Source organism: Erpetoichthys calabaricus, chromosome 8, assembly GCF_900747795.2.
Source record: "Erpetoichthys calabaricus chromosome 8, fErpCal1.3, whole genome shotgun sequence".
Classification (NCBI taxonomy): Eukaryota; Metazoa; Chordata; class Cladistia; order Polypteriformes; family Polypteridae; genus Erpetoichthys; species Erpetoichthys calabaricus.
The window spans coordinates 17,496,428-17,524,369 of NC_041401.2; the positions used below are offsets into that span (position 1 = coordinate 17,496,428).

At 43.0% G+C, this 27,942-nt stretch overlaps 1 protein-coding gene and 1 long non-coding RNA gene across 3 annotated transcripts in view; one reads left to right on the top strand and one right to left on the bottom strand.

Moving 5' to 3' along the window:
* LOC127528937 (uncharacterized) overlaps positions 1–11,006 on the top strand; it is a 328,693-nt gene extending 317,687 nt beyond the window's left edge. The window contains exon 2 of the long non-coding RNA XR_007935562.1: positions 10,811–11,006. This is a non-coding gene — a long non-coding RNA (uncharacterized LOC127528937). The remainder of the gene's footprint in view (positions 1–10,810) is intronic.
* Positions 1–27,942, bottom strand: part of rapgef4a (Rap guanine nucleotide exchange factor 4a) — a 348,015-nt gene that overhangs the window by 295,660 nt on the left and 24,413 nt on the right. For both annotated transcript variants that reach the window (XM_028806286.2, XM_028806287.2), the window contains exons 2-3: positions 7,073–7,215; positions 3,714–3,802 (exon numbers count right to left, since the gene is read on the bottom strand). In XM_028806286.2, coding sequence (XP_028662119.2) covers positions 3,714–3,802; positions 7,073–7,215 — 232 coding nt within the window. The remainder of the gene's footprint in view (positions 1–3,713; positions 3,803–7,072; positions 7,216–27,942) is intronic.

Consider the following 27,942-nt stretch of genomic DNA (forward strand, 5'->3'; position numbering starts at 1 on the left):
TACTGCTAGTGATGCCAAAACAGTATATAATTACTGTTATTATTGTTTATTTCATATTATTTTTATTCATCATTACCATTATTATTATTATTACCAGGGGGTTCGCCCCCTACTTGCTTCGTTCGCCAACCCCCCGGCCTGCGCTACCCGCCAGCCACTTCACGTCTCTGCCGCTCGCGTTGTGAAGAGGGGGGCTGAACGCACCCCAAGGAGACGCAGTCGCTCCTCTGAAACCCTCTCTTAAAACGGCGATACAATGGGAAACAAATAGTTTTTTTTATACCTCCTCTTTGCTCGATCAGCTGCTGGCTGCTGCCGCCGTGCCGTGTGATCTTCATCTCGTGCGGCGCTTTGAACATTTAAAAGCCTGTACAGCAGCTGACCTACTCTTTGTCTTTTATTTCCGGCTCCAGGCGTGGTTAAATCTTTTGGCACAAAATCTCGTCTCGCGGGATGTGAGTTCTTGATGATTTTTATTTTATAAATTTAAAAACGGAATAAGGATCTGAAAAATCTAACAACATCACATTAAAGGTTGATAAATTCTGAAAAGAATGATACCAAACATATATATATAGGTTTTAAAATAAGCCCAATTTAAAGCGTGACATAAAAAGTCACATAAATTCGTTGCACTTTTAGGCTTAGGATTTTATTATATATATATATATATATATATATATATATATATATATATATATATATATATATATACACATATACATATTCACATATACATATATATACATATTCACATATACATATATATACATATACATATATATATACATATACATATACACTAGACATTAAGCCCGTTACAATAACGGGCGCTAGAATAGTAGTGCATAAACATTAGTAGGAACAGTCTATATTAAATGGCAAAGGACCGTCTATTTTCTGTTACAGTAACACTGGCTTGTATGTGGCTGTAATATGCATCACTGTATTGTGTGCCTTTAATTTTCTCTCACAGTAATACGTCTCTCCAGCAAGCATTTTAATCTGTGCTGGCGTGCAGCTGATTATTGTATGTATGGCGTCTCCCCAGCAATGGATTTTATGTGTGCAAAAATAAATCTACTTTTAAAAGTCATTCTATTGTAATATCATGAAAATTCGTATATTTAGGAAAACACTTTACCGGGCCAAGTTTGTTAAACGCAAATCTGACATCCTCAGAGTGAACACTTGCACAACAACAAACACTAATCCCACCTCTTTGGGGAAGCTGATCTCCGCATCTCAGTACCCGATTGGATTTTTCGTGCGTCATGTTTTAGATCTTACCTCATTTACCGAAATCCGATTGGATCGGCCGCCCTCTCTGTCTTGTGTGACGCGTCAGGCGGCCTTTGAAGCATCGCACCGTACCCCGCGCATGCGCACTTCACCAGAAGACACACACACACGGACACATGGACGCACACAGGGATTTTATTAAAGAGGATATAGAGCAGATTATTATTATTATATTATCATTATTATACTTTTGAGATTTAATAAAAATGTAATTTTTCATGACAAAAAAGCAACACTTTATACATGTTTTTTTGGAATAAAATGCAGTGCTAAGGAGACTTTGTCCAGGCTGCTCAGGGACATTCAGAGACTTGTCCGAAAGCCACTCCAGTGTTGTGTTGACTGTATGCGTCAGGTCGTTGTCATGCTGAATGGTGAGCTGTCGCCTCGGTCTGACATGGTGAGCAATCTGGAGCAGGTTCCCCCACAAGGGGGACATCCCTGTATTTGGCGGTTTTCATCCTTTGTACAATTCTGACCAATCTATCTGTCCCTGCTGCTGAGAAGAACCCCCATAGTGTGATGCTGCAGCCACCATGATTCCCCATAGGGATGGTATTAGGTAGCTGATGAGCAGTGCCTGGTCTTCTCCAGACACAGCACTTGGAATTCTGCCCAAAGAGGTCATTTTTTTGTCTCATCAGTCCAGAGAATCTTTTTCCTTATGGATTCACATTTGGCAAACTCCAGGTTTTCCCATTTCAGTAGAGGACCTCTGAAGCTCTGTTAGAGTGGCCATCGGGTTCTTGGTCACCTCCCTGATCAAGGCCCTTCATTTGGCTAGATGCCCCACTTTAGGTAGAGTCCTGGTGGTTCCAATCTTCATCTGTTTCACAATAATTGAGGCCACTGTGCTCCTTGGATCACTCAAAACTTTAGAAATAGTTTTATCCCCTCACCCTAATCAGTGCTTCACCACAATTTGATCATGGAGGTCTACAGAGAGTTCCTTGGCCTTCATGGCTTGGTTAATTGTACTGATATTCGGTGTGAATTGTGGGACCTTCAATACACAGGTACACACGTGCCTTTCTAAACGATGCCCAATCAATTCAGATTGCCAATCAAGTTCTAGAAACATCTGAAGGAGAATTAAAGGAAAGAGGACGCACCTGAGCTCCATTTGGGGTGCTACAGCAAAGGGTCTGAATACTTCTATGAATAAGTTTTCAGTTTTTGATTTTTAATAAAAATTTGCAAATCTTTCTGAAAACATGTTTTCACTTTGTCATTATTGGTTATTGAGTGGAGATTGATGGGTAAAAAATGGCAAATTTATCCATTTAAAATTAAATGTATAACACAATTAATTGTACAGAAAGTGGTGGAGCTTGAGTACTTTCTGAATCCAACATATTATGTTTCTGTACACCAGAATGGAAGCAGAGGGCATTTTCACCGTGGAAGTAAACCCTCAGAATGACCTGTCAACTTTTTTATGTTAAAATTTGGCAGTGCGATCTTTGACAATTATTGAAACTTATTTGCCCCGGGCTGTGCCGATTACCCTTTGACCTCAACTGAGCCTTTTTGTTTTGAGGAAGACCAAGCCCTTACCCGGCCAGGACACCTGTGAACTGGAAGGACCTGGGGGTAACAAACACAGGACAGTACGTCCCTCAAGCCGCTAGATGGTGGCAGCCCCTCTGCATGGCTGTGGTGCCACTGATTCCTGCAGGGAATGCTGGGAGTTGGAGTTCACTGCACCAGGGGGAGCTGAGGAGAATGCAGAGCCCTATTACTTTGTGCTTTTGCCACACCTGGGAGTACTTCCGGAACATGCTAATGGGGTGTGGCTTAAAAGAAGCCAGCTGCCGCTAACCCGGGGGCAAGAGTCGGGAGGAGGTGGGCAAAGAGACAGAGAGAGAAAAACGAAGGAAAGAAAAGAAAGTACTGCGTCTCCCAATCATTCCCCTCTGCAGCACAGTACCATAAAGCACCAACAAGGCACAACACAACACAGTACTTTTTCTTATCTTAGTTTTTCTCTCTTAAAAGACAACCGAAATGATGTAACCTTATAAATATCTTGTTATTGTTCAGAGCTTTATGCCTATATTAGCATGTGCCATGTTTGTAAGTTATTGAGTGCCCGCTGTAATGGACTGGCACCCTTCCGTCTTGGCCAGATATAGACCTCAGCACCCATGACCTAGAACTGGATTAAGTACACTTATGGATGGATGAATTGGGCAAGCAAAGCACATCTGGTACATTTAACAAAGAATAATAATGGAATTATTATATTATTAATATACAATTAATATTTATTTTTAACTGTAGCATGGCTCAGCGAGGAGGCCAGGCCTAGTCATATTTTCATGGCGGCAGTTACATTACAATTCCCAATCCACATTGTTTCATTTTATTTTTGCAAAGCCAATACCTTAAAAGTTGTGTAAGGAAATTACCTGGTGGTTGGCTGTTTCTGACACCTTGACATCCAGAGACCCGGACAGCACCGCATACCAGCTGGTTCCAATGTCTCCTTGGCGGTACACTGAAAAATAAGTTGTTAGCCAAAACTGGATTAATCAAGTTTGAAAATGTTAGTGGAGACATTGTTTGAGCATTGCTATATTAATTAGGAAGGAAGCTGCATATCTGACAAATAGGGGGGCACATGAGGCTGAATGAGTATATGCTATACTGTAAGTGACCTTTTAGAATTCAGCATTGGCAGGGGACCTTGACCGGCTGGCCTCTTTACTGCCCAGTGAAGTGAGTCGGCTCAAGCATCTCAGCAGACTTTGCCAATGACATTCATCCACCAAAAGGTGTCGCTATGTCTCCATTGCAGAGGGGTTTACCTCATTTCAACATCTGCAATAAGATGCTGCAGATGTTCTATCAGACAGTTGTGGCGAGTGCCCTCTTCTACGCGGTGGTGTGCTGCTGGGGAGGCACGCCTGGACAAACTGGTGAGGAAGTCAGGCTCTATTGTAGGCACGGAGCTGGACAGTTTGACATCCGTGGCAGAGTGACGGGCGCTGAGCAGACTCCTGTCAATCATGGAGAATCCACCGCATCCACTGAACAGGATCATCTCCAGACAGAGGAGCTGCTTCAGCCACAGACTGCTGTCACCGTCCTGCTCCACTGACAGACTGAGGAGATCGTTCCTCCACCACACTATGCGACTCTTCAATTCCACCCGGGGGGGTAAACGTTAACATTATACAAAGTTATTGTCTGTCTGTTATTCCTGCATTATTATCAATCTTTAATTTAATATTGTTTTTTGTATCAGTATGCTGCTGCTGGAGTATGCGAATTTCCCCTTGGGATTAATAAAGTATCTATCTATCTATCAAAAAATAACTCTTGGCTGGGCTTAAGAGCATCTTCTATTGTAAGGCCATTGTACAATCCCAATTCCAGCAAAGCTGGAACAATATGGAAAATGCTGAAGTGGTTTGTAATTCTGTTTACTCTGCGCTGTACTGGGATCACTACAACAGCAGCATTAGTTGATGTTTTACCTTGTGAATTTAAAGTAATTCTTTTTTTGAAAATACACTCTCATGTCAAATCTGATGACTGCAGTATGCTCAAATTTGGGACATGCACATGTCTCCTACCGTGTAACATCACCATTTCTTTTAATAATGCTTATTACGTGTTTGGGCACTGGAGATGCAAGTTAGTTATGTTTAGCAAGTGTACTCGTAATTCCCCCCCCTTCATCCATCATGCAGGTCTTCAGGTGCGTAGTTGTACTTGGCCTTCTTAGCCGTATTTTGCACTTCATGATACACCACACATTCTCAAATTACAGACTGGTCAATTTGGTGCCCACAATCTCTGCTTACATTGCCATGCATTTGTAATATTATCAAAATATGGTTTGACATTGTCCTGCTGGAATATATAGGGACATCCCTGGAAGAGATGGCACCTGGATGGCAGCATTTGTTGCTCCAAAATTTGTACATACCTTTCTGCATTGATGATGCCCTCACAGATGTGTAAGTTAGCTATGGCATGGGAGCTAAATCAACCCCATACCAAGGCAGATGCTAGCTTTTGGACCCGATGTTTATAACAGCTTGGATGCTGTTTTCTTCTGTTGTTTCCAAATCTTAGTACTGCGGTTGTGGATATGAATATTTAATATAAAGACAGGAAGCGGATCTACAATCCAAGTGCTCCATCATGGCTCAGTGAGAGCATAAGTGGTTTATTTAACAAACCGTCTCAATAAAACGTAAAGTGTCTGTGTGCCTGTCTGGTTGCTATGTATCTGTCTTTCCAACAGATAGCACAGACATTTTTATTAATAAAATGCATTGAATTTGTCATTCCAACGATGGGACATCACAAACATTAACACATCTTTAATGAAACCCATACCAAATGACATATAATAGAGACTGATGTATTGCATTTGTCATTCCAACAGATGGTGCATCACAAACATTTGTAGTAAAAAATACATTGCATTTTTCTTTCCAACAGATGGTGCCTCACAAACATTAACACTGCTTTTACAAACCCCATACCAAATGGCATATAACACAGACATACGCATTGCATTTTTTTCATTCCAACAGATGGTGCATCACAAACATTTCTAGTAATAAAATGAACTGCATTTGTCATTCCAATAGATGGCACACCACAAACATTAACACTGCTTTTACAAATACCATACCTCATGACACATAACAGACAAATGCAATATCACTCCAACAGATTGCACATAATAAGCATTGACACTGCTTTTACAAATCCCATACTAAATGGTATATAACCGAGACATATGCATTGCAATTGTCATTCCAACAGATATTGCGTCACAAACATTTCTAGTAATAAAATGCATTGCATTTGTCATTCCAATAGATGGTGCATCACACACATTAACATTGCTTTTATGAACCCCATACCAAAAGGAATGTAACAGACATGCACATTGCATTTTTTCATTCCAACAGATTCCAACATTTCTAGTAATAAAATGCATTATATTTGTCATGCCAATAGATGGCACATCACAAACATTAACATTGCTTTTACAAATACCATATCAAGTGACATATAACAGGGTCAAATGCAATGTTGTTCCAACATAACAAACATGGTACATAACAAACATTAACACTGTTTTTATGAATCCCATACTAAATGGCATACAACAGAGAAATGTGCATTGCATGGTGCACTGCAAACGTTAATGCTGAGGTCTACATTGATTACTTAGATTGCAGCCCATCCTAGATGGGTAGCACAGCTAGTATTTAAGTAAAAATGCACGTGTTTGGGACGTGGTGAACATTCCACTGGATGACTTGACATGTGGACTATGAGAAACGAGTAATGCAAGATCATTTCATAGACGTTTTGATATTGTTTGCTGTTGTCCAACACTGATCACCAGATACACCTTTCATATCAGAAACTTTTCTGTCTCTGTTCTGCATGTAAACCTAAGGTTACACATGTTTCCTAGCTGTCACAACAAACTACGTGGGCTAAGTAATATATAAAAATTGATTTTGGGCAAAGTATTCCTTTACTTAGAGCCAGTACCATAGGTAGTAGGCCACACAGCCAGACCCTGTGAGACCAGGTTGGGAATCTGGCCATTTGTTAGTATTTGCTAGCATGAAGGGCACATACTTTGTTGCCATTCATTAAAATGTCACGGTTGTCCTCCATATTACATTCATGTGCCCACTTACACTAACTGAACATTTCCTTAAAATTCCACTTTACTTTATTAAATAACTGTTTATTATCATGCTTAGTATTTCAGCAGTGCACTTACATGTGATTCCCTTTTCCAGGTTTTCATAAAATCCGCACAGGCATATCTGCTGCAATAAGTTGGGGTGGAACTTTTCAAAAGCCTTGACATCTTTGAGACGTGCAAATATGATGTCGATGTCCTCGCCTGAGCGTTCTGCAGGTCTGCAAGAACAAAGCAGGAAAGGGAAAAATATAGTTAATTAAAAAAAAGTGACAACAGAGAGAAGAAGCAATTGGAGGAATTTCATTATTAAAGAAACATTACCCACTTCTTTCATTAGGTGCTCATTAAAAATGAAAACCATTACTGTTCTTTGTTTTCCATCATTTTTTACAGTATTTTCCTGTGCATTTTTTATTTGTATAATTATGTTTAATCTGTTATTTTTATAATGTTTGGTTATTTAGTATGTAAGCGTTTCTTCCATTTCAATGATGTTCCTTCTGTTTTGTGGGTGGATTCCCAAAATAGGCGGGGCCAACCTTCCATGACGTTTAAGAGACCGCCCCCAGCCCTAGAAAGGCAGGCTGGGAAATGAATTCTGGGGCAGTTTACTTGCATACACTTCTGGTGAATTTTGATGATTCTTGTGAGTATTATATATTTTTATTTCTCTGGTACTCTACTTTTTGCTACTGTTTCTTGTGGATTTTGCATTGAAACTTTTTTTCCTTGCTTTGGCTTTTAGGCAAGTTTTTTTTTTTTTTTTTGCCCTATGAAACTGTTGGGGCGTATTCCATCCATCCATCCAGTTTCCAACCCGCTGAATCCGAACACAGGGTCACGGGGGTCTGCTGGAGCCAATCCCAGCCAACACAGGGCACAAGGCAGGAACCAATCCTGGGCAGGGTGCCAACCCACCGCAGGACACACACAAACACACCCACACACCAAGCACACACTAGGGCCAATTTAGAATCGCCAATCCACCTAACCTGCATGTCTTTGGACTGTGGGAGGAAACCGGAGCGCCCGGAGGAAACCCACGCAGACACGGGGAGAACATGCAAACTCCACGCAGGGAGGACCCGGGAAGCGAACCCAGGTCCCCAGATCTCCCAACTGCGAGGCAGCAGCGCTACCCACTGCGCCACTGTGCCGCTGGGGCGTATTCCTTTTCATTTAATAAAAAATCTTCCTTTATAATGATTTCTTATGGCTTTCCTCTAGTCAAGCCAGGGGTTGGCATAAATCCTCTCCCCTGTGGTAAGTGTGTTTTGGGACATTATAGAAAGTGTTTTTAAACTTTTGGCGTTAAGCACATTTTTGCCAGGTGTAGGCTGAAGTCAGATGTTCAAATGTCTGCTTCCTCAGTTGTTTTTAAAGGCCTAACTCCACTTTGGCCACTTGTGAGGAAGGATAGACAGACAGATAGATAGATAGATAGATAGATAGATAGATAGATAGATAGATAGATAGATAGATAGATAGATAGATAGATAGATAGATAGATAGATAGATACTTTATTAATCCCAAGGGGAAATTCACAACTTAATAAAGCACAATACATAACATTACTAAATTAATTTTATGTTTACCCCCAGAAAAAGGAGGCAAAAACATTGAATTTTTTTTACAAGAAAAAAGTATTACGTTAAACAGAAACCTGCAGATACAAAAACATCAACATAAATACAACAGAAAACATATGTCTAGTGAGCACTGTTGTAATGATGGAGATTTAGTACACTTCCTTCGTGTGACATGTTCTGAGAAAGTCACCAGTGCACACCCTGAGGTAACGATCTGGACAGTAGAAGTGTTTCTCTTTGCACACATTTCTTATATTTTTCTGCTGCTTAAGCAGGAGAGAGCAGAATGTCAGTGCCTGATCCCCTTGTGTTACTGTGGGCTACCACAGCGTAAGGCTTAGTGACCGTCACATTTCCCCGACATGAACATTGACAGTTGCTTTACTGAGAACAGTGCTTAGAGGCCTAACATCCTCCTTTTCCTTTCACTTGAATTCAATCATTTTGCCTTTATCGCCATGTAGATACTGCACCCTGCTGCAGCATTACAAGACCGAAGTCACCCATCATATCACTGCGGTTCAGTCGTATAATGACGTATGCCTCGGTTTCACTGTCTATGTCATTGTCACCACTATCACTTGATTCATGTAATGATTCAGTTTCAGTTTGACCTCAAATTTGTGTTATAGCTTTTTGCTTACTTGCCATTCCCCCGTCACGAACAATGACAGTTGGCACATTGTGAACAGTGCTTATGGGGGCTAACATCTTTCTTGTCCTTCCACTTGATTACAATCATTTTGCCTTTTTTGCCATATAGATAGTGCACCCTGCTGCAGCATTACATGACTGAAGTCACCTGTCATATCTCCGCCGTTCAGTCATACAATGACGTATGCCTCGGTTTCATTATCCGTGTCATTGTCATCACTATCACTTGATTCAAGTAATGATTCAGTTTCAGTCTGATCTAAAATTAGCGCTGTTGCTTTTTGCTTACATGCCACTCCGCCATTTCCCCCCGACAGTTTGCCGCATTGTGAACAGTGCTTAGGGGGGCTAGCATCTTTCTTGCCCTTTCACTTGATTGCAATCATTTTGCCTTTTTTTTGCCACACACCTTCTAGCACCACAGCTAAGATTCACACAACCAACTTCGCCAGGCGTATCACAGCCACATCAAATCCACTGTGATTCAATGCTGTATACCATAAAATAAACTCTTTTTATTGGCGCTGTATATGTTACTGTGTATTACACCCCCTGTATTCAAGCGACTTTAAATCATTTATGATTTTGTATTCTGTTCCCAAAAATCCAAATGAAGCAGAAAGAAAACAAATTTCATGACATTAGAAAATGGAGTGACAGATAATTTATTGGAGATGGCAGAATTCAGAAAGCACTGAACTGGAAGTGTCCTCTAGTTATTACAGCACTGTGCCTCTCTCTGTCTCTCTCTCCCCTGTGGCATTCAATGCTGAAGACATTTTTATTTCATTGTTTGCCTGAAGCAAGTGAATAGGAAAGAAAAAGAAATTAGAAATGCTCCAATTCAGTGCAAAAAGTCAAATCCATGCTTTTAAGTTTTTGAACCCATTAAATCTAATTCAGGGGAACAGCGGGCAGAAATAACCCTGGATGGGGAGTGCCAGTCCATCACAGGGCATCATATAGGGAGGGAATCAGGCCTTCTTAGTTTATTTTTTTAAGGAGTCTTGGAATGCAAAAAGCATCTGCAGTATGGGTGGGTGGGGAGCTGAGGGGTTTACAGACATCACTACAGGTCTCCATATTATGACAGAACACAGCATCAGTGGTGGTATTTGACAAAATTATAAAAACGATTCAAAGTTGATTCATTCAAAATTGCTACAAATCACATTTACATTTACTTACCATCCAAAGCAGCTTACAAAACAGGTCAACATAATCAAGTTAAACGTCAGTCTTGGTGACTTTAGGGGAACGAGTGTTATAGGACAAGGTGACCAAACAAAGCACAAGCGCTCAGTAACAAAAATACAAGCGAGTTCAACTTCCTAGGTTACATTACAGTTTGTATCACTTTTAACAACAACATTTATTTCTATAGCACATTTTCATACAAAGGGCGGCACGGTGGCGCAGTGGGTAGCGCTGCTGCCTCGCAGTTGGGAGACCTGGGGACCTGGGTTCGATTCCCGGGTCCTCCCTGCGTGGAGTTTGCATGTTCTCCCCATGTCTGCGTGGGTTTCCTCCGGGCGCTCCGGTTTCCTCCCACGATCCAAAGACATGCAGGTTAGGTGGATTGGCGATTCTAAATTGGCCCTAGTGTGTGCTTGGTGTGTGGGTGTGTTTGTGTGTGTCCTGCGGTGGGTTGGCACCCTGCCCGGGATTGGTTCCCTGCCTTGTGCCCTGTGTTGGCTGGGATTGGCTCCAGCGGACCCCTGTGACCCTGTTCGGATTCAGCGGGTTGGAAAATGGATGGATGGATGGATTTTCATACAAATGATGAAGCTCAAAAGTGCTTTACATCCATCCATCCATCCATCCATCCTCTTCCGCTTATCCGAGGTCGGGTCGCGGGGGCAGCAGCTTGAGCAGAGATGCCCAGACTTCCCTCTCCCCGGCCACTTCTTCTAGCTCTTCCGGGAGAATCCCAAGGCGTTCCCAGGCCAGTCGAGAGACATAGTCCCTCCAACATGCCCTGGGTCTTCCCCGGGGCCTCCTCCCGGTTGGACATGCCTGGAACACCTCACCAGGGAGGCGTCCAGGAGGCATCCTGATCAGATGCCCGAGCCACCTCATCTGACTCCTCTCGATGCGGAGGAGCAGCGGCTCTACTCTGAGCCCCTCCCGGATGACTGAGCTTCTCACCCTATCTTTAAGGGAAAGCCCAGACACCCTGCGGAGGAAACTCATTTCAGCCGCTTGTATTCGCGATCTCGTTCTTTCGGTCACTACCCATAGCTCATGACCATAGGTGAGGGTAGGAACATAGATCGACTGGTAAATTGAGAGCTTTGCCTTGCGGCTCAGCTCCTTTTTCACCACGACAGACCGATGCAGAGCCCGCACCGATCCGCCTGTCAATATGGGGTACCGGACCCCCTGATAAGGGCTGTTCGATCCCTGTACAACCGGTGTCAGAGCTTGGTCCGCATTGCCGGCAGTTAGTCGAACCCGTTTCCAGTGAGAGTTGGACTCCGCCAGGGCTGCCATTTGTCACCGATTCTGTTCATAACTTTTATGGACAGAATTTCTAGGAGCAGCCAGGGTGTTAAGGGGGTCCGGTTTGGTGGACTCAGGATTGGGTCACTGCTTTTTGCAGATAATGTTTTCCTGTTTGCTTCATCAGGCCGTGATCTTCAGCTCTCTCTGGATTGGTTCGCAGCTGAGTGTGAAGCGGCTAGGATGGGAATCAGCACCTCCAAATCCGAGACCATGGTCCTCAGCCGGAAAAGGTTGGAGTGCTCTCTCAGGGTTGGTAGCGAGATCCTGCCCCAAGTGGAGGAGTTCAAGTATCTCGGGGTCTTGTTCACGAGTGAGTGCTTTACATGATGAAGTAAAATGAAATTATGGAACACTAACAGAATAAAAGTAAGGTCCGACGGCCAGGGAGGACAGAAAAACAAAAACACCCCAGACAGCTGGAAAAAAAAATAATTTAAGACAGAAATTCACCATTGAAGTGACTTTTCAAACACTTCTTAAACACACCGAGGGAGTCACAGTTTTGAATGACGGTCGTGTCACGCATGGACCTCTTCACAAGCGCAGTCCGGGTATGTAATGTAATGTTGAGAAGAGTGGGGGCGCTGCCACTAATCTGCTTTGCCCACAATGCCGAGAAGCCACCCTGGTGAAGGCATTTGACTCCGCCCCTTCTGGTCCAGCTGCCATGAAACCCCTTGCAGTCATTACAAGACCAGTCATTACTGGCTCAAGTGACCCGCCAGATGGAAACTCCACTAGCAGTGACTGTACTGTATATCCCCGCCACTCTACATTTGTGTATTTCACAATCTCGGGACAATGCCAAAGAGCGCTAGTTTCTTTTGATTTAGAGATGACCCGGTTGGCACCACAAATTTTTATTTTTTACTGTCTGGAGACCAGTCTTTCTTCAACACCTAGCCACAGTGGGCGGCTCATTCCACCAACTCGGAGCTTCACATGCAGAGAAGTCCGGCTTGAGATTTGAGAGAGGTGGCATCACCAGACACCATTCATCAGCAGACTTGAGTTTTTGAAAAGGAGCACAGGACCTTATCGTGTCTCGATATGTACAGGTGCTGACCCACTGACTGCTCAGTAGGCAAGCATCAAGGGTTTGAACTTTCATTTTCCTTTACTTATAAAGCACATTCAAAAACAACAAAAGCCCGACCAAAGTGCTGTACAGAGTTAAAAACGCATAGAAGAGATAATATAAACAGTGTGACGGACTCCGGGCGGGACACTCCCTCTCTATATGTTCCAGGGGAGCAAGCATGGGCTGCACAGTACCTCCCCCGGACCACTTTGTGGCAGCCCCCCTGGGTGACTGTGGTGCCTCAGATATCCGCAGGGCTCCATGGGAGATGGAGTTCTCCACAGCCCTGTTGGAATCCAGGGTGGCCACCAGGAGGCGCTGCAGGGGTTTCTGGGCCCGTCTGGGCCGTAGTTCAGCCACACCCAGAGGTGCAATCGGAGGCAGGTGGTCAAGCACCTGAAGCACTTCCGGGTGAGCTATAAAAGTGGCCAGCAGCCACCACTCTGGGAGTCTGAGTCGGGAGGAGGAGGAGGACAACGGTGCAAACAGTAGTGTGTGTGTTTTGTTTTGGTGCTTTTGGGACTGTGTACTGCCTGTGGGACATGGGGAAGATGTGCCCCACAAGTTAAGAAAAATAAAAGCTCATTTGCATTTATACATGCTTCCGGTGTCAGTCTGTGTCGGGTCGTCACCTATATAGCGTCTTTGTTACAATAGTAAAGATAAAACTCTCTAAGAACATTACAGTACAGACAACCCCTGAAATTTGTGGGGGTTACGTTCCTAGAGCGCCCGCGAATTGTGAAAAACTGCTAATTTTGGATGTGGTCAAAAAAATGCCTATTTTTATAGTTTAAACCCAAAATATGCCCACAAAACACTTTCATTTCATTTCAAACTCAGCTTAATACATTACCCTTAAATAAAGAACGTAAAGGTAAACCCGTCTACTGTACAGTCCTGTACTGCTGTGTCTCCCACAGTGCTAGAATGTCAAATACCGATGTTACCTGCTAGATGTACTGGAATTCTTGCAAACACGTTTTCTTTGGTATAAGTAGGGTAAATACGTAATAATTTAATTTAATAAAAATATAGTAAAATGTACGGGTACTCACCAATAATGAATGAAATTGACTGATGATGATGATGAATTACCTGTGCAGTACGATGAAGGCATGTAATGAAGATAATGACTGCACAGCAGAGGTGCAGGGTGTTTGGGCGGCATCTTAGAGCTTTAAGAAGAACAAAATGAAAAACACGAGAACACTCAGCGCAACACTTAAGAGAGCTACACGCGGTAAACTGTTAGGATGCAGGAATGCTGGGCTGCATCTGCCAGAGATGTGTCACAGAGCAGCAGCCAATCAGCAGCAAGGAGAAATGAATAACGCTTTCTGATTGGCTACTTTTACCATCACAAGCTGCTTTTTCCTCTAGGTTTGCTTTGTGTTCTCTCTACAGTGCAGTATTGCCACGAAAAAAGCCATAAAAAAATTGCGGAGGATATTTGCGGTTTCCACTAACAATTATTAGTTGGGTTCTAAGGAAAAATCCAAGAACAACTGAGGCCGCAAACTCTGAACAGTGACTTTGTGGTGGTCTACTGTACATCAACAACTAGACGGAGTCTAACAAAAAGAACTAAAGGACACCCCCCACCCCCACCACTTGACAGACATCGTTAGCAAATGCGTTACACTGCAACCTCAGCAGCCAATGTAAAAAAGTGCGACTTTAAGTGTGATTTAAAAATGTCAGAACAGTGGGGTATTCCAGACTTTTGGGGCAGCCCCTGAACAAGCTCTATCACCACTCCTTGTGCGGCAGCCATGTGGTACCACCCAAAGAGATTGAGAAGGGGATCTGAGCAACCTGGTGGCAAGATACCCGGAAAGAACGTCTGAAATACAGTAACACCTTGGATTGCGAGTAACTTGGTCTGTGAATGTTTTGCAAGATGAGCAAAAATTTGTAATAAATTTTAACCTGATAAACAAGGGAGGTCTTGCAATACGAGTAGTACATATACGCTTAGTCTGCCGATCGTCACGTGATCACAGCTGAGCAGATGGTTCTTCTCTCTCCGAGGGATTGTGGGTAATTGTCTCAGTTGGTATGTCTCACTCATATAGTCAACATCCATACAAGTGTATACTGTTTACTATACCATTGTGACCACATGTGTGTGTGCTGTAACGTGTGAGTCCCCGTCTTGCACCCCAAAACACAAAGCTGAGTCTCAGTACTTTAGCACCACCAGCTTTATTCAGCTTGAAACAGGAACAGCACGGTTATTTATTGTAGTGTGATCTGCCACTCTCCTATACACAGACACAGCAGTCAGGCAGAGTCATGCCCAGGTTAGTGGCCAAGTAATCCTGTGCCCTGCGCATTTATAATGTTCCTTACATCACCCATCGACGAAAGGAGCTTATAGCATGGCCGCGATCTTTTCGGATTCACTTTTGCGGCGAACTTCTACAGTGATGGGAGCCTGCGGTTGCTTCAGGACACTCTTCCACGTTTCATCCCGTTGGGGGGAATCCCAAAAGAGTTTAGAAACCTTACAGTGCGCAAAGTATTTTTTTAAGTTTGTGTCCAAGTGTAGCGACTCTTCAGGCAAAAGCAACTGTCATTGGATAGGTGTCCTTGTTAAAGTCGCAAAAAAAGAAAAAGATTCCAGTGAGCCAACAGATAGCAGGGATTCTGTTAGTTAGAGTGAAAGTCGTCCTGCACAATAACCCTCCTCCTCCTCTCTCTCGTCTCCCTCACACCAGCCACGATTCTTTTCAAAGGTGAAGTGCAGGTTAATTTGTTTGATGTATTTTTTTACTTTATATTTTGCATTAATCATTTTTCAGTCGACCCTCAATATACGACCGACCTGAAATGCAAACAACTTGGTTTACGACCAAAAGTTTTGTTTCGAATTACGACCAACGTCTTGAGTTACGACTCGAATGCGGTCACGTGTATCCACTTGTGCGATTGTAAATAAACAGGCAAGAGCATTCGTAAGTGTCAGTCGGAGCCCAGATACGTGTGTTTGTGGACGGAATTTCGGTCAGTGCAGTGATTTATATAATTTATTTTGATAATTGCTATCAAAATGGCCCCAAAAAAGCGAAAGAAGAGATAGATAGATAATTAATAATAATAATAATAATAATAATAATAATTTTTTGCATTTATATAGCGCTTTTCTCACTACTCAAAGCTCCCAAGGGGAAATTCACATATTGCAGCAGGAACATACTGATAAAAAACAATATTAAATTAAAGAGTGATAAAAATGCAGGTATAACAGACAGTAACTTTGTATAATGTTAATGTTTTCAGTTCCACCAGTTTGGGGGTAGAGTCGCATAGTGTGGGAGAGGAACGATCTCCTCAGTCTGTCAGTGGAGCAGGACGGTGACAGCAGTCTGTCACTGAAGCTGCTTCTTTGTCTGGAGATGATCCTGTTCAGTGGATGCAGTGGATTCTTCATAATTGATAGGAGCCTGCTCAGCGCCCGTCGCTCTGCCACGGATGTCAAACTGTCCAGCTCCATGCCAACAATAGAGCCTGCCTTCCTCACCAGTTTGTCCAGACGTGAGGTGTCCCTCTTCTTTATGCTGCCTCCCCAGCACACCACCACGTAGAAGAGGGCGCTCGCCACAATTGTCTGGTAGAACATCTGCAGCATCTTATTACAGATGTTGAAGGACGCCAGCCTTCTAAGGAAGTATAGTCGGTTCTGTCCTTTCTTGCACAGAGCATCAGTATTGGCAGTCCAGTCCAGTTTATCATCCAGCTGCACTCCCAGGTATTTATAGGTCTGCACCCTCTGCATACAGTCACCTCTGATAATCACGGGGTCCATGAGGGGCCTGGGCCTCCTAAAATCCACCACCAGCTCTTTGGTTTTGGTAGTGTTCAGGTGTAGGTGGTTTGAGTCGCACCATTTAAGAAAGTCCTTGATTAGGTTCCTATACTCCTCATTCTGCCCACTCCTGATGCAGCCCACGATAGCAGTGTCATCAGCGAACTTTTGCACGTGGCAAGACTCCGAGTTGTATTGGAAGAGAAGGTAATGAAGGTAAAGAAAGCAATCACAATCGAAACGAAGAAGGAAATTGTGAGGAAATAAGAGAGTGATGTTCGTGTGACCGATCTCGCTAATATGTACAACATGTTGAAATGCACCATCTCGACAATTTTACAAAAAAAAGTATTGGTGTTTTTGGTAAATTATGCACATTATACAACCCTTTTTTATTATGAAAAGGTTAAGTAAGTGTTGCTGTGGGAGGTTCGGAATGCATTATGGGTATTTCCATTATTTCTTATGGGAAAAATAGTCTTGACTTACAACCAACTTGAGTTACAACCAGCCCTCGCGAACGAATTGAGTTCGTAAGTCAAGGGTCCACTGTATATGAATAGTTTTGGGTTGTGGAACGAATCATCCGAGTTTCCATTATAGGGGGAAATTTGCTTTGATAGATGAGTGCTTTGTTTTCCAGAATGAATTATGTTCACAAACCAAAGCACCAGTGTATATTTAGGGCTTTAAACACAAAGAAAAGCACCTTAAACGTAATCCTATACTTGACGGGCAGCCAGTGAAGAGAAGACCAAGACAGGGGTGGGTGCCTTTATGGGTGCCTGTTAGTAACCTGGCCACCACATTTTGCAGACGAGCTAAAGAGGACTGACTTATACCAAAATCTGGTGAATTACAATAGTCTAGGCCAACTAAAGATAAAAACTTGGATAATAGTCTCAAGGTTTTTAGATGATAAAAAAAATAAAAATGGTTCAATTGTAGGGTGGCCAAGTGGTAGCATTGCTGCCTCACAGTAAGGAGACCTGGCTTCACGTCCAGGGTCCTCCCTGTATGGAGTTTGCATGTTTTCTCTGTGTCTGCATGAGTCTCCTCCCTCAGTCCTAAATTGGCCATCATGTGTTTTTGGGGTGCCAATATTTAAGAATAAGGGGGATGTGCAGGACTGTAGTAACTATAGGGCAGGGGTCTGCAACCTTCACTATCAAAAGAGCCATTTTGCCCCCTCTTCCTCCAAAGAAAAACAGTCTGGAGCCGCAAAACATAACACAGCTTATAAACTTTTAAAAGTTTTAATCTTTTTTTAAATTTTACATGTTACAACCACAGAATACAACAAACAGAAGTGCAGTGTACGTGTGTAGGCCTACTTTGAAATAAATTAAACTGAACTATGCAGGCTTATTTGAGTCCTTCCTATACCTGTGTAAAATTAAAATAAAAACTAGCCCACTTTAATATAAATAAAACATTTAGCTGTAGCTTAGCAGCTTTAAAAAAGTAATCATAAAATTCCATTTCAGTGTGCTCTCATCCTCTTCAGGTTTCCCTCTCAGCCAGCAATCAACTGAAGCACCTGAACATACAAAAAAACCGACATCAGCTCCGGGTCTGAAATGAATGTGTTTTTTTTTCTGAAAAATAATAGCCTATTAAATGCTATTGTTCTCACCTGTTTAATGTGACTTCTGTTTCTGAAGTTCGCTGCAGATCATCTCTATGTCGGGGCTGTACGATGTGACTTTGACCTTCACACAGGACTGTAGGCTCTCATGTGTGAGGCGGGAGCAATATATGGACTTTATGAAGTTCATGCTTGAGAAAACTTGCTCACATAAGTATGTTGAGCCAAAGATGGACAGGACTCCAAATGCATATTTTTTCATGTTCATATACGTTTCGGGAATGGCACTCCATGTGTCGAAAACAAGTTTGTCGGGTTTGGGGAGGTTTTCAATATCACTCCATTTGTGCTATTTAGCGAGAGCAGCCTTCCGACAGGCGACTTCTTCAAGATCCGCTGTCAGGCATTTGAACTTGGACACCCATAAATCTTTATCCGCTATGTCGGCCAGTTCAATTTCTAGATTGGGCTTAATTACTCCTGTGAATGCGGATGTGTTCAGCAGGGATGGGTCGATGTCCAGGGGTGTGACAGGGAAGGAGAGAGTGTTTTTTTTTTCTTTCTGAACTCACTGAATCTTTCACTAAATGCAGCTTGCATTGCAATAATTGTACTGTGGAAATAATCACAATTTATGTGATTGTTCGCTTCTTTGAACTCTCTCAGGGAGGGGAAGTGAGAGAGCGTACCTTTCTGTACATCTCTGGCAAACACTGTCATCTTGCGCTCAAACGCCAAAACATCCTACGCCAAAACATTTAAAGTCGGAGAATAGATGTTCTGATATTTTTATGAACGATTCTTTCATGTATTCTCCGTCTGTGAATGGCTTACCCCTCCTTACGATCTCTTGAGCTGCCACAAAACTAGCAGCTGTAGTTGACTGTGGAGAAGTGATCCACTTTTTGAAAGTATGTTTGCTCTGTTCAGCTTTCCGTTGCAGTTCCGAAATTGCTCTCTTTCGCTCATCTTCACTTGGGTATTTTTCAGTGAATGCTGAGTGCTTGTTTCAAAAATGTCTTTCAACGTTACATTTTTTGTTGTTCGATAATTTATCGCCACATATTAAGCACACCGGTAAGCCAGCGTCGTTGGCGGTGAAGGCAAATGCTTCTGTCCACGCAGAATTAAACTCTCTGTTCTCTTCTGGGATTTTTCATTTTTGGGATTTATTCATGGTTAGTGCAGGGGTCGCACACTCCAGAATCCGCCTGCAGGTAAAGGCGAGGGCTATAGACGTAGATGTGACGCATATTTTAGTTGACAAATTATAAATAAATAAAAAAATTAGATGTTAAAGTGTATAACAGTAGTAGTAGTAGTGGTAGTAAATAAACATATATATATATATATATATATATATATATATATATATATATATAAATACAAATTAAATTAAGAAATTGCCATTATTCATTTTCATGTTTTTTTTTTCTCAAGGCCAAAGGGAGCCACTACAAGGAGGCTGAAGAGCCGCATGCGGCTCCAGAGCCGCGGGTTGCCGACCCCTGCTATAGGGGAATAAAATTGATGAGCCACAGCATGAAGTTATGGGAAAGAGTAGTGGAAGCTTGGTTAAGAAGTGAGGTGATGATTAGTGAGCAGCAGGATGGTTTCATGCCAAGAAAGAGCACCACAGATGTGATGTTTGCTTGGAGGATGTTGATGGAGAAGTTTAGAGAAGGCCAGAAGGAGTTGCATTGCGTCTTTGTGGACCTGGAGAAAGCATATGACAGGGTGAGGAGAGAGGAGTTGTGGTATTGTATGAGGAAGTCAGGAGTGGCAAAGAAGTACGTAAGAGTTGTACAGGATATGTACGAGGGAAGTGTGACAGTGGTGAGGTCTGCAGGAGGAGTGGCGGAGGTGGCATTACATCAGGGATCGGCTCTGAGCCCTTTCTTCTTTGCAATGGTGATGGACAGGTTGACAGACGAGATTAGACAGGAGTCCCCGTGGACTATGATGTTTGCTGATGACCTTGTGATCTGTACGGATAGTAGGGAGCAGGTTGAGGAGACCATGGAGAGGTGGAGATCTGCTCTAGAGAGGAGAGGAATGAAGGTCAGTAGGAACAAGACAGAATACATGTGTGTGAATGAGAGGGAGGTCAGTGGAATGGTGAGGATGCAGGGAGTAGAGTTGGAGAAGGTGGAGGAGTTTAAATACTTGGGATCAACAGTACAGAGTAATGGGGATTGTGGAAGAGAAGTGAAAAAGAGTGCGAGCAGGGTGAAATGGGTGGAGAAGAGTGTCAGGAGTAATTTGTGACAGACGGGTATCAGCAAGAGTGAAAGGGAAGGTCTACAGGATGGTAGTGAGACCAGCTATGTTATATGGGTTGGAGACGGTAGCACAGGAGACAGAGCTGGTGGTGGCAGAGTTAAAGATGCTAAGATTTGCATTGGGTGTGATGACGATGGACAGGATTAGAAATGAGGACATTAGAGGGTCATCTCAGGTGGGACGGTTGGGAGACAAAGTCAGAGGTGAGATTGCGTTGGTTTGGACATGCGCAGAGGAGAGATGCATGCTGGGTATATTGGGAGAAGGATGCTAAGGATAGAGCTGCCAGGGAACAGGAAAAGAGGAAAGCCTAAGAGAAGGTTTATGGATGTGGTGAGAGAGGACATGCAGGTGATTGGTGTAACACAGGAGTGGCCAACCCGCGGCTCTGCGGCTCTTAAGTTCATATCGAATTTTGTGTTTGTGTGTTTTTTTTTTGTTTTTTTTTTAATATTCGTGTTCGCTTCGCTTGAGTTCAATACAGTATTTTCGTCAAATGCGCATGTGCATGAGATGAAAATACCGCAAAGTTTCCTAGTAGGGGCAAGATCATTTAAGTAAACAATTTGTGTCAAGTTCGCTCTCAAAATGGCAGGGAATAAATGCACAGCAAAACAAAAAAATATGAAGATGAACACAGATCGTTTTTAACAGAGTGGGAGAGTTTATATTTTTTTGTTGAACGTAATGGCAAGCCATTCTGCCTTATATGTCAGGCGTCATTAGCGCATTTCAAAGCCTCAAATCTTCAGCGCCACTTCAGCTCACTCCATGCTAACATCGACCAGGAATTTCCAAAAGGGACTGAACTTTGCAAGCACGAGTTGGTCACTTTGAAAACTCAGGCAGCAAAGCAGATACAGTTTGAGTTCTGGAAAAGTGTGCCAATGGAAAAATACCCCAATGTCAAACGGGCTGCGCTTTAGATACTGTCAATGTTTGGGTCAACATACGTCTGCGAGTCTGTGTTTTCTACCCTGAAACACGTAAAATTAAAGCATCGATCTGATCTGACTGACACCCATGTGAAAGAATTGCTTCGAGTGGCAACAACGGAATACAAGCCAGATTTGAAGAGGATTGTTCAAGGCAAGGAATGCCAGAAGTCCCACTAAGCAACATGCATAGTAAAAGAAAAACGCTATTGTAAATTATTATATTTTTGTTTGTGGACTTGGTTGAACTGAGTTTGTGTGTGTGAGACAGTGCACACAATGTTCATTGTTGAAAATGACTGGCCTGCGGTTTTAGTACTGTAGGAGTCAATTTCTGTCATTATCATGTTGGTGTGTGACATTTACAATAAATCTGGCTGAGCAGAGGTGTGTGTGTGTGTGTGAGAGAGGAAGGGATGGGTGATGTTCATGTGTGCCCATGTGTATGATGTGGCTCTTTGCGGTAACACAGTAAAAAAATGTGGCTCTTGGTCTCTGACTGGTTGGCCACCCCTGGTGTAACAGTGCAAAATGGAGAGAACAGAAAGATATGGAAGAAGATGATCCGCTGTGGCAACCACTAACAGGAGCAGCCGAAGGAAGAAGAAGATGTGTTGTTGGGATAGATGTGTGTGTGTGTATTCGTTGATTCCCTGTCCAGAGTTTATTCCTGCCTTGCACCTTATGCGAAGCTGGAATAGGCTCCAGCAGACACCCTGCAATCCTTTCCAGGACTAAGTGAGTTTCAAAGTGACTGACTGCTTTCATTTTTGCTCTGCTTCAAAGATGTATCCCGCATGCGCGTCTGAGGATCACCACCCAATCTCTCCTCAGATGTGTGATACCACTTCCAGGCCGAGAGGTGGCACTGCCACTAACTATCTTGTCATTTTCTTCCTCCACGGTCTCTCATAACTGCCCATCAGAGGCAACCGACTCGGCCCCCTTCCAGTCCTAGGGCTTTAAATGGACAGCTGCACAGAAGGATGGCGTCAGTTATCGTGAGGATGACTTGACCAAAAGAGCTCTGAGTCAGACAAACTGACAGCAGAGCCGAGTTAATTCGAAGCCACCCTTTCATATGGTGATCGTCTTTTTTTATTAAATTATTTATGCCATTGAGCATTCCTTTTTGTTAAAAACTGCAAGTAAACAGGGAGGGCCATTCTACAGTTGTTGACCTCTTCTCACTCGGACAACTGCAGATGGAAGAAACTGCCCTTGACCACGGCATTCATCTCCTGGTTAAAAAAGAGGAAAGAGTCAAAAATCACTCCTCAATGATTTAATTTATGAGAAAAGAGGAACAAAAGGATACGCTATTACTTATGTGGAATTTCAGAAAGCATTTGATGAGGTGCCACATGAGAGGTTGGGCATCAAACTAAAAGAAGTGGCAGTTCAGGGTGTGATGTGTAGATGAGTGCAGAATTGGCTCAGACACAGGAAGCAGAGGGTGATGGTGTGAGGAACCTCACCAGAATTGGGTGACATTAAGCGTGGTGACCAGCAGGGGGCAGTGCTGGGGCTGCTGCCATCTTCTTTTACAATATGCTAACATGGCTGTCCAGGATTTTAAATCACCTGTAGGTCACAAACGATTTGAACAATTGACCTGAAATTTGGTACACTTATACTACGTGACCTCTAATGTCCGCTGTCAGGGTGATGATTTTTATTACTCTTTTTTATTCTAATGTAGAATTAACTCTCGGCAGTGGCCAGCAGGGTGGCCGTGCAGCACATGCGTTCTCATCCCTACCACCTTTGCCGTCACTTCCCCTATCTCATCATATCTTAAATCATTCTTGAGGCAGATTGAACACTTAAGTGAAAATTTAAGAAAAATGTACCAAGTAATTACAACACAAAAACTGACTTAATCAGTTTTAACGCGAAAAGATGTCGACGAAAGAAGAGAAGCAGTGGGCTGCTGGAGTGGAGATAAGAAGAGCTGCTCAGGAAGCAGCAAGCACATCAACCTCTGAGCAAACAAATGATAAAACGTACAGAGAAAGAGGATGAAAACTAGGAATGTCAAGTCAAGTGGATTCACAGCACGTTATCATGCAGTACGCCGTTACTGGTTTTTAATAAATATAAATTTCTTGAACAAGAATATAAGTAACAAGCTGGTTGAGTTTGCAGATGATACCAAGATAGGTGGATTGGCAGATAAATTGGAATCCGTTATATCATCACAAAAGGACTTGGACAGCAGATGGGCTTGGGCAGATTTAGGTCAGTAAATGTAAAGTATTACACGTAGGAAGTAAAAATGTTAGGTTTGAATACACAATAGGAGGTCTAAAAAGCGAGAGTACACCTCATGAGAAGGATTTAGGAGTCCTGGTGATCAACATTATCAACTGACAGACTGTTCAGAAGCCATTAAGAAGGCTAACAGAATGTCAGGTTATATAGCGCCTTGATGTGTGGAGTACAAGTCACAGGAGGTTCTGCTCAAGCTTTATAACACACTGGTGAGGCCTCATCTGGAGTCCTGTGTGAAGTTTGGGTCTCCAGGCTACAAAAAGGACATAGCAGCACTAGAGAAGGTCCAGAGAAGAGCGACTAGGCTGATTCAGGGCTATAGGGGATGAGTTATGAGGAAAGATTAAAAGAGCTGAGCCTTTACAGTTTAAGCAAAAGAAGATGAAGAGGAGACCTGACTGAAGTGTTTCAAATTATGGAGGGTATTAGTCCAGTGGATCGAGACAGTGACTTTAAAATGAGTTCATCAAGAACACGGGGACACAGTTGGAAACTTGTTAAGGGGAAATTTCACACAAACATTAGAAGGCTTTTCTTCACAAAGAGAACCACAGACACTTGGAATAAGTGACCAGGTAGTGTGGTAGACAGTAGGACTTTAGGGAAATTTCAAAACTTGACATGATGTTATTTTTGAAGAATTAAGTGGACAGGCCTGGCGAGCTTTACTGGGCTGAATGGCCTCTTCTCATCTGGATTGTCCTAATGTCTGTGCCTTGAGCCCTATGCTTGCTGAGAGAGAGAGAGAGAAAGAACAAGAGAAGGACAGAAAGGCAGGTCTTTCTTTCATCTGATTCAGATTCCCAAGTCTCAAAAAGAACAGGGGAAAAAAAAAAAAAAAGACAATCCAAGTACAAATGTCTTCCTGTCGCCTGCCATGTTTCAAATGTACTTCCGTCACTTGGCTTCTCTTAATAAGCTAATTTTACACTCTGCACACCAGACAATTAACACATTTTATAGACCAAATTTCTCATTACCAAAGAGCCATGGTAATTATTTCAACTAAAAACATTGCTGTCGACACGCGCCAGACCAATTACTGTCAAGCCGAGAGGGCTGATAAAAGTTGGCTGGAGTGGTTTTACAATGGTGTAAATGTGAGGCATCGCTCGTCTGCCCGCCTGCCTGCCTGCCTGTTCGACTCTCTGCGTGATGCTGTCTTTAGAGTACACATCAAAGACCTTTGGTACAGTGGACTTCAACGCACAACAGGCACTGAACCATTTTACTTTATAAGCTCTGCACCTTATTAACTGAGTGGCAGACACAGACATGTGCATAAATGTGGGCACCCCAACAGAGATATGACATCAATACTTAGTTGAGCCTCCCTTTGTAAATCTAACAGCCTCTAGACGCTGTCCTCCTATAGCCTTTGATGAGTGTCTGGATTCTGGATGGAGGTATTTCTGACCATTCTTCATACAAAATCTCTCCAGTTCAGTTCAATTTGATGGCTGGACAGCCTGCTTCAAATCATCCCATAGATTTTCGATGATATTCAAGTCAGGGGACTGTGACGGCCATTCCAGAACATTGTACTTCTCCCTCTGCATGAATGCCTTTGTAGATTTCGAACTGTGTTTTGGGTCATTGTCTTGTTGGAATATCCAACCCCTGCGTTAACTTCAACTTTGTGACTGATGTTTGAACATTATCCTAAAGAATTTGTTGATATTGGGTTGAATTCATCAGACCCTCGACTTTAACAAGGGCCCCAGTCCCTGAACTAGCCACACAGCATGATGGAACCTCCACCAAATGTGACAGTAGGTAGCAGGTGTTTTTCTTGGAATGCGGTGTTCTTCTTCCACCATGCAAAGTGCTTTTTGTTCTGACCAAATAACTCCATTTTTTGTCTCATCAGTCCAAAGCACTTTGTTCCAAAATGAATCTGGCTTGTCTAAATGAGCATTGGCATACAACAAGCGACTCTGTTTGTGGTGTGAGTGCAGAAAGGGCTTCTTTCTCATCACCCTGCCATACAGATGTTCTAGGTGGCGCAATGGTAGTGCTGCTGGTTTGCAGTAAGGAGACTGTGGAAGATTGTGGGTTCGCTTCCCAGTTCCTCCCTGTGTGGATAGCGCTTTGAGTATTGAGAAAAGCGCTATATAAATGTAATGAATTATTATTTATTATTATTATTAAATTGCGCTGAATTGTAGAACGATGTACAGATACACCATCTGCAGCAAGATTTTCTTTAGGTTTGTGGAGGTGATCTGTGGGTTGTCTGTAACCATTCTCACAATCCTGTTCATATGCCGCTCCTGTATTTTTCTTGGCCTGCCAGACCTGCTGGGTTTAACAGCAACTGTGCCTATGGCCTTCCATTTCCCGATTCCATTCCTTACAGTTGAAACTGACAGTTTAAACCTCTGAGATAGCTTTTTGTAGCCTTTCCCTAAACCAGGAGACTCAACAATCTTTGTTTTCAGATCTTTGGAGAGTTGCTTTGAGGATCCCATGCTGTCACTCTTCAGAGGAGAGTCAAAGGGAAGGAAGCACAACTTGCAATTGACCACCTTAAATCCCTTTATATCTCATGATTGGAAACACCTGTCTATGAAGTTCAAGGCTTAACGAGCTCATCCAACTAATTTGGTGTTGTAAGTAATCAGCATTGAGCAGTGACAGACATTCAAATCAGCACAATGACAAGGGGACCCACATTTGTGCACAGCCAGTATTTTTCACGTTTGATTTAATTTCATACAACTAAATACTGCTTCACTAAAAATCTTTGTTCAGAAAACACCGCAGTACTCAGATGTTCCTAGGAAATGAAAGACATACCACTGTTATCTTTATTGTTGAAAGGAGAGTCAATTATTATGCAGGCTGAGAGGGGGTCCCAAACTTCTTCATAGGACTGTATATACATAAAAACTGTGAAAGTAGGAAGGGGAACAATCAGTTTGTTACCCTTGTTAATGTTGCCAAGGCCACTTGAAAACCACAGAAGACAACATAAAAGGCCCCTGTAGTCAATATACCAGGGGGCCTTGGAGTTGGGACAAAGTGGCTAGGTAAGGAAAGGAGGCTAGAGTGTAAATAGAACAGCCAGAAGGCTTAGGATTTTATTACTCTTAAGCCCCTATGATTTTAGGGGGCACTGTTCTGAATGTTCACCTGCTTTGGGTAATAAAACCCTTTTCTTTTGTCACATCTATTCTATTTTGGTTGTCATTTCTCAGGGACAAAACATGAGCGCCCCCTATACATATATCTTGTGGACCACCACGGGGCGCACAGCTCCTCAAACACTCGACACAACAGACACCAGCACAAGTGCAGCAACACACACATTTATTCATACAAAGGGAGGTAACGCTTCTCCCTCACTCCCCACAACAGAACAGTACAAAGCACCAATACAAATAAACACAGTCCCTTCTTGTCTTCTCTCTCACTGTGTTTTTTTTGCCTCCACACCTCCTACTGACTCTGGCTCCTGGAGTAATGGCACCTGGCTCTTTTTATAGGGCCTCCAGGTGTCCAGTGATGATCTTCCGGCAACACTTCCGGGTGAGGTGGAAGTGCTGCAACAAATGGCTCAGCTGTTCCTAAAATACCCCTTGGTGGCACCCATGGAACCCAACAGGGCTGTGCCAAAGTCCAACATCCATGAAACCCTGCAGGAATCTGAGGCACCACTGCAACCCAGGGGGTCTGCCACCCAGCGCTCTGAGGGAGGCAGCTCCCCATTCCTGACATCACTCTTCCCCCTCTCTTCAGCTCGTAGCCTCCGTCTCGGATTAACATGAATATATCGCTCCTGCAAGCAAACTATGATTCTTGGCACGATGAGAGAAGTTGCAAAATCAACCAGAATGTTCAAGCAAATTCTAGAAAAAAAAACCAATCTAAATCCATTAAGTAGTTCTCTTGTTCACTAGCTAAGTGGAGGTAAGATACGCCCTAAGGCCGGCACGTGAGTGAGTGAGGAGGGCCCCACCGCCCTGCCCTCAGCCCCGCTGTATGTCTCTCGGATTCGCTCGAATAAAACAGTACCAAAACCATAGCGCCATGAGAGAAGTCGCAAAATCAACCGGAATGTTCAAGCCAATTCTAGAAAACAAACCCAATCTATATCTATTAAGTAGTTCTCTTGTGAAAAGCAGACAGACATATAGATAGACAGACGTTGGATTTTATTACTCTTGGGATTAATAAAGTATCTTATATATATATTGAGATTGTCACACACGTGCGTGTAGG